Here is a 14,515-nt window from a genome sequence, read left to right as displayed (position 1 = left end):
TTTTTTTGAGAAATGTAGGCGTGAATCTGTATACTTCCGGCTGTTTGCTGTACCCAAATTCATAGGTGTGAGTCCTCACCATGACAGTTTTGTATTCACTCAAGGAAGCGGTTCGTGCAGTAAACTGTTCCAGGCTTATTTAGCCTCTCGGGTCTCGGCTGACGTACGCCTTTAGGCAAGCCACACACAATTCTGCTGGAATTGCTTTCCCATTTGGAGAATGAAAAGGTCACATCACATCATTTCCAAGGCTTCTTCCTGCTCTAACATTCTGTGGTTCTTTTTTAAAAGGCAAAGAGACAATGAAGGAGATAGACAGAAGCTATAAATGAAAGAAATAAGCACACACATCCCATCACATCGTCTGGCACTCTGGCTCTGGATGCAGAGTCCCACTCCAGTCTATCTCTGAGAAAGGCAGTTATCAACAAAGAGGATCTTACTTACTATTTACTGGCCCTAAAATGAGTGGCCAGGCCCGAGTAGGAAGAGCATATATGAGTGTCATAGACGTGTAGGAACGGGAATGAATCTGACCAGGCAGAGAGCGGTGGTATTTTCCCTAAGATCTGTGTCACTGTATCCAGCTCAGTATCACAGTACCAGAATGTCCTATGTATCTAACCCAGAGAAAAATACTTCCATACATTTCCAAATATCACACATCCCATAAGACCTTCTTACCCCCACTCCCCAACTGTAGCAATATATTATTGTTCAATGCTAAACAGTCATTTGTCTTGTATGAGTTTGGGGGAAAATGCCTAAGTTTAACAGCAAACAGATTCCTCTAAGGTTTTTCTTTAAGTTTCATTTGGTTCCCCTCACATGAATCCACAGTGTCTATATCCCAAGCTGGTGGCAGCTCAGATAATAGCCCTCCTGTTTTGTGTGAGTAATGCAGTTGATGACAGCCTGTTTCAGAAGAGATGAAGTAGATGTGAGTGGACCAGAGGGTTACTAAGAAAGGAGATGTCTGACTTGTCATTCTGAAAATTTAAACAGTCTTACACCAGCAGTCTGGCGAAGCAAGTCCCTTCAGTGCCACAGGCACCACAACCTTTGGGCTCCTTTCCCTGGAAGGTTCCTGCCATCCACCACCATGCTTCCTTCGCCTCTTTGACTCTTGTTCACCCTGTCAGTCAAGCTTCAAGCACCCTTCCCTGGAGGAGAACTTCTAGAAGCCCTAGCTGTTCTGCCTCTGGTGTAGATGTCATGGCTTCCAGTCATTTCCTTCAATTATAATTTATAATTCTGTGTAGACCCTTCAGTTCACTGACTTCTCCCAAACTATCTCCCACAGTCAGGAGATAAGGCTCAATTACCTCCCTCATTACTGGGCTTCGGCTTCTCTACATTAAAGATAAAAGATTTGGAAACATGGCTTCAAAGGTCCTTTGAATGTTCACGATTTAAAGAGGCCCAAGCCCTAATGGTAGTTGAGTTATTGGGTCTTCTGAGAAGTGTAGAGTTGCGGTTGAGTCTGGTTGCCTCTACCTTCAGAAGGCAGTCAGAGGAAGACACAGGGCAAAAGAAGCCTGTGTGTGTTCAAAGCTGAGCACTCACTGATGCCCCCTCATTCCAGGACATGAATTTCCATAAAGGTGCTCTTCAAGTTTAGAAAACCATGGAGGTGAAAAGCAAGGACCCAAGAGTAGCTTCCCATCCATCCAAGGGAAATTACTGACAAAGTCTAGCCTAACCCACGTATCTCACACAAGATTTTATGTTGATGAGGGCACGTGTATGAACTGCATAAAAATCAACAGTGCCAGACAGACTATGAACGATCAAGATAGTGGATGGATGAATAATAAATGGATAGATGATGGATGGATGAACAGATGGACAGGATGTATAGAGATGGATGCACAGAGAGACAGATGACGGATTAAAGGAAGAAAGGAAAGAAGGGAGGGAGGGAGGAAGGAAGGGAGGAAGGGAGGAAGGAAGGAAAGAAGGAAGGAAGGAAGGAAGGAAGGAAGGAAGGAAGGAAGGAAGGAAGGGATGTACAGAAAAACATGACTGGATGTATGGATGGATGGATGAATGATCTGACAGAAAAACTGAAAGACAGACAGACAGACAAATAGGTATAGATCAGAAAAATGTATATCAACACATTTACTCACATACTTACTCAGGCATATACATAGAGATGTACATGCTCACATGCACATGCATACACACACATATACTTTTTAAAAAATGACTGGAGGAGGGAGGGTTTATTTCAGTTTAAAGTCCAGAGCTAGGGAGATGGCTCAGAAATTAAAGAACACTGCACTGTCCACTGTCCTTTCAGGAAACTTAGGTTCAATTCCAAGCACCCACAAGGCAGCTCACAACTGCCTGTGATTCCAGTTCCAGAGGATTTGATGCCACCTTCTGACTTTTTCTGACACCAGTCAGGCACACAATTATATCCATAATATAAAATAAATAAAAGAAAATATTTTTAAAAGGTTATGTCCATCATCAAAGGAATTTGAGGCAGAACTGAAGCAGGAACCATAGAAGGATTCTGCTCATTGGCTTACTCCTCATAGCTTGCACAGCTACCAATTTTATACAGCTGAGGCAAACCTGCTTAGGGATGGCACCACATACAGTGGGCTGGACAACCCTCACACATCAATTAGCAATTATGAAAATGCTTCACAAGGGCTAGGGAGATGGCTCAGTGATTAAGGGCACTGGTGTTTTTTCCAGGGGTCCAGGTTCAATTCCCAGTACCCACATGGTAGATTCTAACTGTCTATAACTCCAGTTCAGGAGAACCAATGCCCTTTTTTGGCTTGTACAGGCAGCAGGCACTCACACATGAAGGCAAAACACCCATATACTTTTTTTTTTTTAATTAAAGGGAAGGAAGAAGCCTTAAGGTACAGTCTGATCTGAGCAATTCTTCCATTGAGGGTCCCTTTTCCTGGGTGACTCTAGGTTTTGCCCAGTTGACAGCTGAAATGCAGGCTAACATCTGTCAAGTAAACACAGCTGAGTTAGAAGAAGGAGCTTCTCCCAGATGAGGCTCCGTAATCCTCATAAGGGGAATACAAATAGTTGTCCTCAGATATTTTAATTTATGCATGTCTTTTGAGATGGGGTGGAATTATAATCAGAATCATTAGAATGCCAATAATCTACCATGCATAGAGTACCGCTCGCCCTGCACTGGCTTGTTCATCATCTTAGGAATAAGCACCCTCACCACCACACCTTCTTATTTCTACTTCACTGCAGGAGTCCCTCAGTTCTTTCCAGGTTCCAGATGTATCTAAAGGGTCAAAACAAACTTTATGTAGAGGTCACTACTAAGTCCAAGAGACAGGAGGACATGTTAACTATATAGGTGGATACCTGGCACTCAGGTGTTCCTGTAAACTGCCTGACATTAAGGAGCTTGTGCACTTTAGAGAAATGGGATATGGATTTGTGGAGCTGTCAAGGTGACCTTTAATGGGCCATTCTCTAAATTTTCCAACTTTAAAGACTGTCTCTAAAGTGTCCCCTCGGGATAATTTGCAGCCCAGAGAGCTCACTGCTCCTCACAAAAGCCCGTTCATCATCACACACAGCCACACCCTTCTCACATACCTTAAACTTGAAAATGTCTCCTTATAACTCAGTGGGCTGATTCTAGCAGAGCTTGAGACTGTAGGACAATTCGAGTTTTCCTTCTACTTAATGACATGTTGACCCATCAGGCTCCCTGCCACCACCATGGAAGGAATCTCAATGTGACTGGTGGCACATGAAGGGGTGCTTAGACCTGAAGTCCACAAGGAAGACATAGCTCTCTTTCCTGGGTGAAAGTTCATCCAGGAAAACATACAAAGTTGTCAAACGTGCAGCTTCTTTTCTGGTTCTTTGTTCTCTTTCTAGGGAGCTTAAAGCCTGCTCACAGCAGTACTGGGAGGGCTTTTCTCATGGTGCCACACAAGCAACTGCTTGAATTTCTACCTCAGATGCACTGAAGAAGGGGGTACTTCCATTCCTAGGAGTACAGAGTGTAATGTTCCCTTGGTCCCAGTTACCTAACTATGGAACTGGGGGTTGGGACAGTCTGATCTTGTAGGTTACTTGGTGACAGGACCAGAAGTGAATTGGGGATAAGTCAGCTTAATCTTCCCTGTCGTCTTGATTGGGTTTGGAATCAACTAGGCATGTTTATGAGGACATTTCCAGAGAGGTAGGAAAACCCACCCTGAATGATGGTAGCACCATCCCATGGGCTGGGGTTCCAGACTGAATTAAAAGGAGAAATAAAGAAGTGAGTTTAGCACAGCATCAGTCTCCTTCTGTTTCCTGACTGGGATCCAATGTACCCATCTGTTTCTTGCCCCCGCCTTGTGACTCCCTCTCCTTCTCCTTAATAGACTCTCCTCAAACTATGTGTCAAACAAACACTTTCTCCCTCAAGTTGCTTCTGGCTCAGTATTTTTGTCATAGCAACAAGAAAAGTAACTGATAATCCCACCGAGCTACCAAGTAAATGTGGGAAAGGAATAAACAGTCTAAGAGAGAGTTGAGTTGATATTGGTAAGCAAGCAAGGGGGGGGGGGGAAGGATGCCAGAGAATTAAACAACACTTCGAGGTATGTAATAGTCACAAGTTATTAGATTTCTTTTCATCTGGTGCAACATCACAAAAAAAAAGTATATCTAAGGGAGAAATATCCACTACCAAATACAAAGCCCGGCTCTCTGGTGCATTTGGCCTTAGGAGGAAGAAGAGGACAATGGATTCTGTATCTTCAGAAGGAGATGGGTCTTAAACAGGCTAGTAGAGATGGCATATAATATCATGTTCCCATTCCAAACTTACATTACTTCAAGGATTACCCTATATATCAATTAAGAAAAATATCTATCATTTAAATTCTGAAGCATGTGCAGGAGAATCAAAAAACCAGCATGTCCTGGATCATGCTGGTCAGTACAGTATCAGGGAATTTGCTGAGAAGGGGCTGAGAGCATATGATTCAAAGAACTGTGATTGCCCTTTCCACTGAGATGAGCATGGGAGATGCAAAGGTGGAAATTGGGGAAAGTGATGCACAAGCCCCTGGCAAATCCACATAGCTCATGACCATACTCAAGACGCCATGAGGCCCACAGTGCAGTGCTTTGAATGGGAATGCCCTCTATACATCCATATATTTGCATGCCTAGTCCCCAGTTGTTGTACTGTTTGGAAGGACTAGAAAGCATGGTCTTTGTGGTTTCAAACGCACAGACCAGGCCCAGTGTTTCTTTCCCTCTGCCTACTGCTTATGGGTCAGGATGTAAAGCTCTCAGCTACTGCTCTAACACCACGCCTTCTTGCTTTCCACCTTGCTTCACCAGGATGATCCTGGATAACCCTCTGAACCTGTAAGCAAGCTCCCAGTTAAATACTTTCTTTTGTAAGAGTTGCCTTAGTCATGTTGTCTCTTCACAGCAATAGAACACACTTCCATTCAGCAAGGATCATAACACTCATGCGATCATAATATTTTGTTTTCTGGAACCTCCTATCAGATGGCATAAGGTTTTGACTCTAATGATGTTTAAAAGGGAAAGAAAGAAATAAGTGAATGGGAGGGCCTAACTAATGTGTTGTTGCTGTTGTTAATTTCAAGATTAACCTTTGTGTGTGTGTGTGTGTGTGTGTGTGTGTGTGTGTGTGTGTATGCACAGGTGTGTAATATTTCCTAACATACTACAGGATTAGAGCTGTATGGAATTGCTCACTAAAAACTTAGCTTTAGTTTTACTGTATCCTGCCCATAACCCTGTCCAGAGAACTTAGATTGAATTCTGCCTCTAGTGAGATGTTTAAATTTTTCAAAACATTTCTTTAAGTGCTGTTTATATACCTCCAAAGTTTCTCATGGGAAACGCAGGCTTTTCTTCCTAACCACTTTCCCACTTCCCTTTCTTTCAGCTGAAGAGAGATGAATCTCTTGAGGCAGACAAAGTGACGGTGAATATTCACAGACCCTCCCGAAAATCAGTCACCAAGATGCTGTGTAAGCTGCTTGCTTTGTTTAATGTTTGTTCGCTTTTGTTTATAAGAGCAGAGGTTTTGTCTTGGGCACTGACGTAATGGTGCTGGCTAAGATGTTCTTCTTGGTTTCCAGAAGCTTCTAAGACCTGCCTGTTTTGTTTCAACTTTGGTTTTGGGCGTGCAAAGCCTTTTGCTAGGTTACAGTTGCTGAGGTGCCTTCCAAATCCTATGAAATAAATCACATTTACACCGCTGAGCCTGAACCCCACTCTTTCTGTAAGATGAGGTAGGGATGGTTTCTGAACTTATATGTGCTCCAGCACTCTTCAAACATGGAGAATAGATCATGGTGGGTCCTGGGCTCACAAATGTGCACATGCACACGCGTGTGCCCCCCCACACACACACAATGTTTTATAATTCACTTCAGGAGATTGTAAACTCCCAATGGCCACATAGACTCTGTGGATGTTTTCATTCCAGATTAAGAACAATTAGTCATGAGTTCTCCTGAGTAAATTATTCCACCCAGAACGTTGTACCAAAACATCATCTTGTTTAAAAACAAATCAGTAAAAATAGCCTTTTTACTAGAAGGGCAAATACTTGTAAGAGACAAACTATTTTAAGAGATTCAGGTGCTGAACATCCTCTCTCACAAGGATTCGAGTGAAGTACCCCTGGGCTGGGGAGATAGATAAGTGGTTAAAGCATTTGCCATGAAAGCAGGAGGAGTAGGGGTTTCATCCCCAGAACTCTATGTAAATGCTAATGGGAGTGACCACCCTTTTATAAATCCCCCTCTTGGGAGGCAGAAACAGACGTCTGTCTACAGAGTAAGTGGGCTCTGGAGACAGGCCATATCAGTGAGCTCTGGATTTGATTGAGAGACCCTGACTCAGTAAATAAGGTGGATGAGTGATTGAGGACAATTCTTGACTCAACCTTAGGCCTATGCACACACAGACACATGCACACTCATGCACATACATGCACATACCTCCATACATGCAATACAAAGGGACACATGAAAATGAAAGCTAGGAAAAACAGCACCAGTCCTCTAGGAGAGACACTGATGAGGTACGTGAAACCTATCATAAGCTTTCCAAATCACAACCTACCTTTAGAAAGAAAGAAATCCCATGGCTCATGGAAACTGGGCCCTCTGTGGAGAAAAACCAGAAGTTTCCCAAGTTGGTCTTTTCACTCTAATAATAATTTTCTTTGAGGTTTTTCATCCCCAGGTGGGTCTTATTGTCAGGAGACAGGGAGTCTTCATTATGTTTCTCCTTCTCCGTATGATCAGGATCTTCTCAGTGTTTGCTGATGTTATCATCTTAGTAGCAAGCCTGGGATGAAGCCCCTTGGCAGAGCACATGCCCTGCATGTGCAAGGCCCTGGGTTCAATTCCTAGCATGCAACACACAGAAAAATAGATTTGGGCTCTGTGCAAAGCCAGCCTGGGCAACCTAACAGGGTCCTGTCTCAAAAAGTAAAAAAAAAAAAAAAAAAATCTGGGCTGTAACTCAGTGGTAGGGTGCTTGCCTGATATGTGTGGAGCTCCAGCTCAACTCACAGTATATATGTATGTATGTATGTATGTATGTATGTATATATGTGTGTGTATATATATAGAGAGAGACAGAGAAACAGAGAGACAGAGAGAGACAGAGAAACAGAGAGACAGAGAGAGAGTCAGAGAGAGAGAGAGAGTGAGCAAAAAAGTAATAATGACAAGATGTAGACCATTTGCCTTCACTATAATCATTCATAATCAGGAATGATGACCAGAAGACATTTTATTGAGGAATAAATCCAAAAAAATATTCCAGTTATTTTTGGAAGGACACTGCACAGGCAGACAGCTTACCCTAATAGTTAACTTCAAAAGGAAACAAAGGTACCAGTTTCCGTGAAAACCCAGAATGGGCAGAGCTGCAAAATGAAGATCGCGTACCCATCTCTCAGCCTCAGAAGGTGTCAGCTCATGGCTGCTCTCCCTTCTCCCTCAGGCTTACTTCTCTCCTCCTCCATCTCTGTTAGATCACACAGATACAAACTTCAAGCAGCCGGTCCCAGGAAAGGATCTGACAACGTCTTAAAGAGGAAAAATGCTGGCTTGTCTTTGTGGCTCTTCAGGGTCCCAAGGAGAAACCATTGGCACACCCATCCCTGCCCTGGGGCTGGAAATGTGAAGCAGGAGATTCTGTGCACTTCTGACTCAGGATGACAGGGTCTTCCTCCCAGAACCAACACTGGGATTACAGTTGTTCTGATTCTCTGTCTTACCCAGCCCATCACAGAATCAAAAGGATCAGAGAAACTCCTGATGAGTTCTAGTTTTGTGTTAACAGCTTTGCGCTGCTATGACAAAACGAAAGGCAGAAGGTTGGGGACATGGATGGGTTGGTAAGGTGCTTACTGAACAAACTCGAGTTTGAGCATCTCCAGCATCTGCATAACAAGAATCGGAGCATGCTGAGTGATGAGTGACCTGGGTGAGTGGACACAGGTGGATGCTTGTGATCCAGCATCCCAAGGCTGGGTGAGTGGACACAGGTGGATCCTGGGTTTTGCTGAATTGGTGAATTCAAGGTAAAAGTGAGAGACTGTCTCAAAACAAAGTGGGCAGGCCTTCTGAGGAATGATAAAGTTGACCTCTGTGCCCCACACCCCAACACACATACACACACACAAGATACACACACAAAACACAAGACATACAACATATACAAGACACCACACACACACACACACACACACACACACACACACACACACAGGACACACAAGACATACATAGCAAAGAAAAGATTTATCTAGGCTCACAACTTCAGTTCATCTCTGGGCCCATTGTAAGGAAGAGGGACAGAGGCAAGGGAGAACAGAGGGAAGGGGAAGGGAGGATTCTCCACAAAAAGGACATTAAGTTGGAATGGGGCATGTTGGAGGATATGGAAAGAGTTGGAGAGGGAAAAGAAGGAATAAACATGATTATATTTTATTACATGCATTTATGAAAAATTCAAAACCAGAAAATTTTCAAGTAAAAATAGAACTATACATTTCAAAAGAAAACTCAGGCAATTGTATAGAAAATTGGTCCCAGATCCATACAACTAATTCTTATGTTCAAATATTCTTTAACTCTGGAGTCACCTTTGCCTATAGTAATCATCACTTAGCCAAGGTGGCAGGGAAATCCTGCTAAAGAAAAGGAAGGCTGGGCGAGCATCGTCTTCTTCCCTGGTCTACTCCATCATTCCCTCTCCCACTTCCTTTTTCAGTTGTCTTGGTCCTCGTGTTTGCTATCTGCTGGACCCCCTTCCACGTGGACCGGCTCTTCTTCAGCTTTGTGGATGAGTGGACTGAGTCCCTGGCGGCTGTGTTCAACCTCATCCACGTGGTATCAGGTAAAGGCCTGGTGGGTTTGGTAGCTCAGCTATAAAGCAGCTTTTCCTTCACTCTGTCCTGAAGGCTCACTACATAAACAGCTCTGGGGATCTGGAGACCTGGCCTTCTGTTATGGAAACAGCAGGAGCTGATTTGTATTTAAAGATGGGTGATTTGTATTTAAAGATTAAAAATGTTTAGAGGTTACTTTAAGGAAAACCCCAACTCTACATGTGATAATTACAACAGGAATCCTCAGTGATCATCAGTGTTTGATACCAAAGACATACACAGAAGAAATGGTTTTCCCAAAAGCACAAGGCTATAAAAACCATTAAAATTCTAAGCTATTGAATTTTAGGTTCAGGAGCTTTTCATACAAAATAGAGAAGCTATGGCATCAGCTCCAGGGCACTTCCACCAGCTTCTGTTGTCACTGGCTTATTCTGTGGGCTCTGGATTATCAGGAACATAACCAGAGAGCCAAGGGAAGATGCATATATGAAACTTAGGGACATCACAGCTCCGGACAAAAGGAAGGAGAGGGGAAGGGATGGAAAGGAGAGAAAGCTCATACACTAGATTTACCTGGTTAACGCCATTTCTGCCTCCAAGCATTTGCACCCAAAATACATGCCAAGGTCCAGCCAGTGTCAGTCACCTCCACTGAGTCCTTTATGACCACAGCAGTCTCTGTTATGACAGGCAGTTGGTATCATAATGCATCTAGTAGGTATCATTGTATATCCCTGTTACTAGCTTTGCCAAGAATCCTGCCTCAGTTATATTCTTCCAATTGGAGAAAAAAAATTATGAAGTGCTTGGGAAAAAAAAGTCTAAATCCCTTATCTGTCAATATGCTTTGAAGTTTCCAGAATGTTCTAGTAAGCATTGGATCAGTGCCTGAATGAACAGACATGTCTCCTCATCCCAGACACAAAAAAGGGATTCCATCCGAGTGTAGTTGAAGCAATGAGTACTAGGCTTACTAACAGGAATGTGAGCAACTTACAGGCAGCTGTAACACTGAAAAAAAAATGTATATATATACATATATACATATGTATGTATATATATGTATATATGTATATGTATATACATATATACATACATATATATATATATATATATATATATATATATATTTCAGCAATGGTTAACTGTCTATAGATCCTTGGGAAGGGACTCAGCCTCATGACTCTCTCCCCAAACAACTGTTAACTGTCTATAAATCCTGGAGGGAAGGCAGGCAAATCCTTCCCCTGTAATGCAAAGTTAATGGGAACACCCTTGTGTAGTCTCCAGCGGGTAATCACAGCTGACAGTTCTAGACAGCTATGGCAATGACTGAGTCAGCCTGGAGGATGTTGTTTCTCAGCACTCAGCTTCAGCCAGAGTACCTAACCTTCCTTTTCCAGAAGAAGGAGCTGAAGAGTGTTTATCTAAGGGCCCAACACAGAAGAGGGTCACGATCCTAGCTGCCTCCCTTAAGCTACAGTGGTGTCTTAGAGAAACAAAACAGGAGATGACAGTAAATGAGTATGCAGAAACTGGAGAAACAGACGGCTCTGTGGTTAAGAGTACATACAGAGGACTCAACTTCAAGTCCCAGCCTCTCCATCAGTATCAGGTTTCTCTCATGCCTGTAACTCCAGTGCTGGAGGAGCAGATGCCTTCTTTTAGCCTCTGTGGAAACTGGGACTCATGAATCCATGCTCCTGCATATGGGCATGCGCGCGCGCGCGCGCGCGCGCGCGCACACACACACACACACACACACACACACACACGCGCGCTTACATAATTAAAAAATAAATCTCTAAAGAAAAGAGTGCATGTATAACAAGCAGAGAAAAGGCAATATGCAAGCTGTCTGGAGGACAAAATAAGTGGTAAATCATAATTACTCAGTGGAAGCGCCATTGGGGAAACATGAGTGGGTAGGAAAGGGGTGTGGCCCTGGAGACTTTCACCAGGGGCAGTGTGTTGACTGACTGACCCATCCTCACCACAGCTACTACTCCAAATTATACCTAACTAAAAATCCAGTGAAGAAACAAGCCTTTCTTCTCTGATACTTGAATGTCTCTCGTCAGTGCCATTACCCAGCACCATGGAAAAACCATGACTTTTTCATCGCTCCGTGTTTGAGTCCTGAGTGCACAGGTAGATCTCCCCACAGTTTCAAATTCTCAGTGAATGTCCTATACACCCCACTGCTTCCGGAAGAGGTGATCACAGGGTTCCCAGGCCTTTGCTAAATATTTACATTTTTTTCCCTACCTTCCTCCGTCCCTAATTTGCAGGTGTCTTCTTCTATCTGAGCTCTGCGGTCAACCCCATTATCTATAACCTCCTGTCTCGGCGCTTCCGGGCAGCCTTTCGGAATGTTGTCTCTCCTTCCTGCAAATGGTGCCATCCCCAGCATCGCCCACAGGGACCTCCAGCCCAGAAAATCATCTTCTTGACAGAATGCCACCTTGTGGAGCTGACAGAGGATGCAGGTCCCCAGTTCCCTTGTCAGTCATCCATCCACAACACCCACCTTACCACCGTCCCCTGTGCTGGAGAGGTACCATGAAAGGAGTGGTCAGAAGGCCACTTTGGAAGGCCTGGATTCTTTGACTGTCATCCCTCTATGCACTAGCACTGCAAGGAGGGACACTCTGTCACCTCTGCCTCCTTGCATGCCATTAGACATGTAATAAGGCCCTTAGATTCCATGTACTCGTGACTTTTTTTAATGTTAAAACTCAGGCTTCGCTCTGGGTTCACAGTGCAGACCTTACACTCCATCTTTCTGCATTGTGAGTTTCTGTAACTGTGATTGGAATGTGCCATGGGAGTCTCGCTTTCATGATGGGCGATTTTTGCCTAGTAAAGGTGTTGTAGAGTTGCTAAGTTGCACAATACAGTTATCTCAACCCCCAAATCCAGGATGCAGGCGAAACTACCGGGTGGTACTCTGGCGGCTGGCTCAGAACTGCTTGCAAAAGCCTAACCCTCCAATAGTTAGGACTTTTTGCAAGTTTGTTGTCAAATAAGCGATGACTTAAATCGGTCTTAGTAGAAATATTTATGCTACAGAAATTAACAAGCTCTCTAAATCAGGGCTAAGTAATTTTTGTCCCCTGGCGAGTCGGCCCACGAGCAGGTTGAGAGCCATTAATGAGCTGGCACTGTGCCCGCTCACTCTGATGCGTGTGACTTGCTTTTAGAACAAATGCTGGTAATGCTGTAATTATGGACTACTTAGAGTCGTGGTTAACTCTGAAAAAAAAAATGCTATGGACTAGTTTTTTTTTTTTTTTAAACCTAGAGTTCCTACACAAAAATAGGCGAAATACTGCTAATTAAGCCAATGGAAGTAGCATCAGCATTTATAATTAACCTGGAGTGGAAGGATTATTTTTGGATGCCATCCATTACCATTAATGCAGAAAACAGCAATGGACTGGGTGTTATTTTCCCTCTCACGTCTATATTTGCAGAGCTCACAGTATGTGTTGTCAAAACAGAGGCCTTTTCTATATTCATCTCCACTTGGCTGCAGATTTATTTTCTTCTTAACAAGTAGAAATGTGGTGTAGGACTGGAGGGATGACAGTGGACAAAGGCACTTGCCACCAAGCCCGAGGATCTGAATTCCTTACCTGGAACTCATGTGGTAGAAGGAAGGAGAGAAAACTGACTCCTCAATTTGTCCTTTGACCTCCAAACATGCACCATGGCATATGTCCTCCCATACCCCAACACTCACCACAATAATTAAGTTCATACTAAAAATTTAAAGAAAAATGTTATAAATCCATAGTGTGGAAGCTAACAGCTATACTATCTTCTAGAAGCCTAGTAAATCAAAATCATAGCCAGAACAGGCATTCAGGCCCCTCCTTTCCTTTCCCACCCTCAGTGAGTGCCTAAATGCTCCATGGAGTCTGCTTCTGACGCTCTGCCTGTGCCATTATGGAAGCACTTTCAAGGAAACATTGGTGTTTGACAGTTTTGACTAATTTACATCTGTGATAGATCTTGTAGAATATACTTAAATGACGTACCTGGATTTCACTGCTAGTGAAATACATTCTCTGTGAAAACAACCTCTTAACTCAGAGTGCTAGAAGGATGGACAAGTCTGGCAATGAAAGCCAGAGTCCAGGACTAAGAGAAACAAAGCCGGAAAGATGAGTAAAAGACTTGTGCATAAAGCCTGCTGATCAGAGTTCCTCGATTGAGGAAGAGATCCAACCCCTGAAGTTGTTCTCTGACCTCCGTAGAGTCACCATGGCTTGTGTAGCAATACCCCCCTCAGACATAATAACAAAATTATTGCTTTAAAGAAAAGCAATTCACCCTTTCAAAGACATTCAATGTCTGCCATGAAACTCCATGGATACATAGATAAGAAATTCTGTGAGTAAAAAGCCATTTTTGAACATAGATCTTAAAAGACTTCCTAGAACATGCTTATTTGTATATTTTCACAGCATAAAGACATCTCTTGTCAACACTTTCCCGCTTTGTTTTATAAATGCTGAAAATGTCAGACCCTGACCTTGACCACCAATTCCTCAGTAGTAAAACGGAATGAAGGTTATCCTGTGCACATTTCTGCATTCTCTCCCCTAATTCTGCCATCTTACTGAGAGGTAAGGAATTACTGTCTGCCCGCCCCCTTCCAGTTGACAGCAAAGAGCTTATCCTTTCTTACTCCTGGGAAAATTATACAAGCAATCTCCAAGTCTATGAGGCCACCAGAGTCCTAGAATCTCACTCAGGAACCCACAGAGGCTGGAAAGGTTTGTCATCTGACCCTGCCACCTGCAGCAACCTCTTTCTTACACTCCTATCAATAATGCTGAGTGCCTACTAAGGGCCTGTGTGGGAGTCCATACACACACTCCCCAGTGGTCAGTCTAGATGCCAGAAGGGTGGGTGTCATTCCTCCTAAAAGAACCTGTAGACCTCAGAAACTGCCAGACTACTGAATGCACTAAGAAGGGTGGTCAAGAACAGCCCTACCCTATACACCTCAGTTACAAGTGCCTCTTCTCTGCACTCTCCCCAGAACACTTCACTCATCTGCTCCTCCCCACTCCTCCACCTCCTCCCCACTCCTCCTCCTCC

At 43.6% G+C, this 14,515-nt stretch overlaps 1 protein-coding gene across 1 annotated transcript in view; it reads left to right on the top strand.

Annotated features, from left to right (window-relative positions):
• Positions 1 to 13,993, top strand: part of Nmur2 (neuromedin U receptor 2) — a 15,751-nt gene extending 1,758 nt beyond the window's left edge. The window contains exons 2-4 of the mRNA XM_031351905.1: positions 5,930 to 6,014; positions 9,283 to 9,408; positions 11,695 to 13,993. Coding sequence (XP_031207765.1) covers positions 5,930 to 6,014; positions 9,283 to 9,408; positions 11,695 to 11,969 — 486 coding nt within the window. The 3' untranslated portion in view covers positions 11,970 to 13,993. The remainder of the gene's footprint in view (positions 1 to 5,929; positions 6,015 to 9,282; positions 9,409 to 11,694) is intronic.
• The last annotated feature ends 522 nt before the right edge of the window (positions 13,994 to 14,515 follow it).

This window comes from Mastomys coucha, unplaced genomic scaffold, assembly GCF_008632895.1.
Source record: "Mastomys coucha isolate ucsf_1 unplaced genomic scaffold, UCSF_Mcou_1 pScaffold5, whole genome shotgun sequence".
NCBI lineage: Eukaryota > Metazoa > Chordata > Mammalia > Rodentia > Muridae > Mastomys > Mastomys coucha.
This window is presented reverse-complemented; position numbering and strand designations above follow the sequence as displayed.